A 4,829-nucleotide genomic window follows, 5' to 3' on the forward strand; every position below is an offset into this window, starting at 1 on the left:
AAATCATCCTAAGCAGAATCTTGCTCTTTGAAAAAACTTTAATTGATAAATCCTTAAAATCTTTGGGGGGTTGAATATTTCTGATTGCAAGTGTATTTAGTGTTTTAAATATATATAAATAATATATATATTATTTATAAAAATATTTATAAAAAATAAAACATTAAGGAAAGTTTATAATGTAAATAGATTAAAAAGTTTCAGTACATCATACACCAAACAGGTTCTCAAAAAGCAAAAACATTACCATGAGATTGGGTTATTGCGGTGATGCCAGATATAAATTAAACAAAACTCTCACCTTGTTGTGTGAGCCCTGTGTTATGGTTGAAGCTCTGAACTGGGAAGGGCTGACTGCATTGCAAGCTACCCTGTCTTCCAGCAGGAACCCCAGAAAGAAAACCAGTGACACCATCACATAACACACAGCGTAGAAGATTATTGGCCGCTCAGGGTATCGAAACCTGAAAAAAAAAAAAGAAAGAAAAAAGATTAAATAACAATGAACACATTTTCTTCCCGCTTATTCTGTTTTGAAAGTGATCATACTCGTTGATAGATGTTATACAACATTTAGCTGTTCGAACCTGGTAACATCAATGAGAAACGTCAGGAAGGTGAAGAGTGTCGCGGACAGGCAGACAATGGACACAACTCCTATGAAGTAGCGGATGAAGGTCAGCTCCTGGTGGTTGAAGTACATTGAGGGGCATGGGGCAGAACAGTCCTTCCGGCCCATGAATGTGTAACCCAGGTCTGGGTCCACCTTGAGCTCTCTGGGGCACCAGAAACCGTAGTCTCTCTGGACAGTCATGGATGACTGGTCAGTGGGGTCTGAGCCTGTCAGCAGGTCTTCTGGACGAGGATATGGCTCGTCACAATCTGGAAACCTAGGAAAAGAAATACAAAGTCAGATCATTTTAATATATTATAGACATATTGTACATAGACCATGAAGATGACTATGAAGAAGATAACTGAACTAAGAGATAAAAAAAGGGAGATAGAAAAGATAGGAAGGGAGTTCTATGGCAACGAGTTGACAGTCAAAGAAAGAACAGTGGCAAGATGCTGCCGTTGAGAGTTTGCAGGTTGGCTTCAAAAAGTTGTGTTTTGAGGTATGTGCAAAACACATATTGCAGGCTCAGTCCTGGCTAAATATTCACTATACCTTCAAAATAAAACAACCAGAATAATATTACCGGCTGTATTATCTCAGAAGATTCACATCTCTGTTTGTGATGACACCGTTCATATTTTCAACTTAAAATGTAACACACATACACACCTGCTACAGTCCATGTCATCTGGCCAGGGTACGCCAAATATCTCCATGAGTTTGTGGCACTCCTCCTTGGCCCGCTGGCAGAGGGATCGACATGGCATGGACACCTGGCCGTACACAGTGCACACCGGAGCGTACAGGGCGCACAGGAACATCCTCAGGTCAGTGCTGCACACCAGGTTTACCATGGGATGAAAAGGCTGCAGACGAGACAGAAGAGGAGAAAGGCAAAGATAGTTTTTAAATTTATGCTGGAACCTGCTGGAAGTTTGAACTGAAAGCATTGGCTAGTGTAATAACATGTGCATCATAGTCATACAAGGGTCTCAAAACTCTATGGCAAACATCCACACAAGTTGTCAATCTTATATCACAATATCAGTGGGGAACCAGCTTGACAAGGTTGTTATTAAATCTGTTATGCATGTTGGAAAGAGTGTACATGATGTTAACACACAAACACACACATACACAAGCACATGCACACACACACGCTCAGAAAAAGTTAACTGCTATGAGTGGCACATATCAGAAGGCTCATATTTAACCTGAAATAGCCATCAAAGAGAATGTGAGGGAGTGCAAGAAGGACAAATACGTTCTCATCGCCTGCAACTTAAACTACTCAGTATTCCATCAATATATAGAAGCTCATGAAATATGTATAGGAGCAATCATATTACCAAACATCTCTTTGAAGTAAGGGACAGCAAAGACAGACCTCTGAAGGTTGAGCCAATACACTGAACAAACAGCATGGCTGTCCACGGACCGAAGATTATAGATTCTGTTCGCTGCAGCGGTAGTCTAAAGGTTAGAGTCAGACATGTGACTTTCAGGCTGCTGTTTCAAATCCCCAGAATGATTGGGAAAATGTGAGTGATGGAAAGGACAAGAAGCAGCCTTAGCACTTCCTTAAACAATTACTATTGACATACCCCTGGACATAGACTCCAACAGGGGATTCTGTGTGAGCTCATTTATTTTGTTATTCCATATTAAAACTCAAGGTTAGCTGGTGGCTACTTCTGCTCATGCTGACATGTAATTATTCATCAATTAGTTCCAAAACACCTGCTGTCAATGAGGACATTAGTAGTGGGCATATACATTACGACATTTTATAATATGTACTCAGGTTTGTGAAAGTGTACGCAGATTTAAAACTGTGTGAGTAGCTTACAGTTGTCACAGCCTTGTTTGTGAGCTTCATATAAAAAGAGCACTACTACGTTTTAATGAGGATAATACCAATAGACAGAGACTTAATTGGTTGGTGCTTTGAAATAATTATAAAAGTACTTTAATAAAGTCTTAGTTTCAATTAAGAGTATTGTGAGTGTGCGAATTCCACATATTTTAGTTTGAGTAATATTGTGTACACTGCACGCTGTTACAGTTAAGTGTGCAAAGTGACCTGCATCTATTCAGCTATTTAAAAGTTAATATCATCTGGCTGCACTAAAGCGGAGTTTTCAATGAAGCTTTTACGAGATATAACAGAGAAATCGGAGCAGAACCATGACGGCAATGAATGGAGATGAGAGCAATGAAACAAAACACTTTGCTTGATTGCACACAATAATCAATCACACAACATTGCACAATGTGTGTGCTTTTGTGTATATATAAAATGTGTGTATATGTGACACAAAACAGTGCACTTACATTGATTGCTTGCAACAATAGCTACAGTATACGCCTATAGACTGTATGAGTGCATTCATGCAAATACCCATGCATGACAGCGTGTGTGTGTGTGTGTGTGTGTCTTATGCATGTTTCTGTGTAGAGTCAGGCCTTGCGAGTATGTTTTGATCGCTCTCAATTGCTGTGTTCTAGATCTGCACATTGGAGAGATGTTCCACCAGTAAATGGATGCAGCAGTGCATGAGCTGTGTGACATACTTTTGAGTATTGCACAGAAACTGCTGCAAGTATACACACACTACCAACCACCAATTACACCACACACACACCCACACCACACCACACACCACCACAACACACCACACACACCCACCAACACCCACACACGAACACACACAACACCACCACAAACACACACACACACACCAACACACCCGCGCACCACACACAAAACACACACACACACGCCCCACAACAAACACAACGACCACGCACACAGCACACCACACCGCCACACCCCACCACACACACACCACCACAAACAACAACACACACAACAACATATCCAACACAGTCTTTTTCACCCACCCACTTGCGCTTGCACCTGCTGTACCGCGACAGAGACCGTCACGGCGCGAACCACGTGCAGCCCTCCCATGCTCCTGGACCTCAAGCTTCATAAGAGTTGAATAAATAGGGCCTAACTCATCAGCTGTGTCAGGCAAAATAGTGAATGAATTGAACTCTTTGCCTAGTACGGTTCCATCAAAACTCGATCTACACCTCCATCGTTTCCATTTTCAGTGAAACCACCTCTCCTCCCTTTTTGAAAACCAGGAGACGTTACGTTACTCGCTTCATTCTGCCCGCTGTACACTCCATTTCTTCTTCCAACACTCGGGCACTCATCTCTTTCGTCTTTAGTTAGAGGACGCAAGATCACGCATGCATTACTTCGCCGCTCAGCAGCAATCAACGCTGATCACAACCCACTTCCTGAATAATTACATTACACACATGTTTGCCCTGGCGTAACCCTAACACCTGACGACGCTCACAGAAAAGAAACTTGCTCGACAACCTCATCACACGTGGACACAGATGGCTGATGCACAGTGCTGCTGCCTGCTTCCTTAAGAACTACTTCACCCTGGCACACTCGCCTATACAGCTAGCACCAACCCTTGCGTAAACAGTCAACTGATGGCCCCTGTTACTATGACTGCGATCCATTAACTACCACATTCAAAATCTTTTCGACAACACAAACATCCTTGCAGCCCCCCCACAAGCGGCCCTCTTTGGGTCAACCCAAAAACGTTTAAAAACACACCAACCCAAAATTTCCAAATCAAAAATTCATCCTTTGCCCATCGCAAAAAAAACACAGCGCACAATACCCCCACACCATTTTTTCTTCGTCAAAGGGATCTTCTTCTTAAAAAAAACAAACATTACGAACAAAACAAGCTTTTCCACTAAAAAAATCGCCAAAGACTTTTTTTATTTAGTCAAAAAATCGTTTTCTTGTTTTTTTTTTTTTGTTTTAAATTTAAAAATACGCCCTCACAAAAAGCTGAAACGCAAAACCCATTTACTTCTTCTGCTTTGGAAAAAACAAAAACTCAAGTTCAACAGAAACAACACACCCTTTCTCCTTTTTACCAGCTTTTTACACACCTTACAACCTAAACTCTCACGATTTTCGAAAACATTTTTTTCTTTCTCTCTTCTCTCTCTTTGCAACTCAAGCGCCCCAAGGGCCTGTCTTCAAGCGCGTTCTTCCCCCTTTAAAACCAATTTTCACTGTCGTTTCGCGCCCCCAACTGCGGGACAAACACTAAACACTGACGGTTACAAAAACACAACCAATGGCTCTTCTTATCTCCCTTCT

The 4,829-nt window shown here is 41.6% G+C and overlaps 1 protein-coding gene across 1 annotated transcript in view; it reads right to left on the reverse strand.

Moving 5' to 3' along the window:
• LOC118321218 (frizzled-3-like) overlaps positions 1 to 4,829 on the reverse strand; it is a 29,983-nt gene that overhangs the window by 6,699 nt on the left and 18,455 nt on the right. The window contains exons 3-5 of the mRNA XM_035652449.1: positions 1,289 to 1,485; positions 588 to 890; positions 302 to 464 (exon numbers count right to left, since the gene is read on the reverse strand). Of these exons, the coding sequence (XP_035508342.1) occupies positions 302 to 464; positions 588 to 890; positions 1,289 to 1,485 (663 nt within the window). The remainder of the gene's footprint in view (positions 1 to 301; positions 465 to 587; positions 891 to 1,288; positions 1,486 to 4,829) is intronic.

This window comes from Morone saxatilis, unplaced genomic scaffold (assembly GCF_004916995.1).
Source record: "Morone saxatilis isolate NCDOM2014 unplaced genomic scaffold, NCSU_SB_2.0 Contig11, whole genome shotgun sequence".
In the NCBI taxonomy this organism is placed as follows: Eukaryota; Metazoa; Chordata; class Actinopteri; family Moronidae; genus Morone; species Morone saxatilis.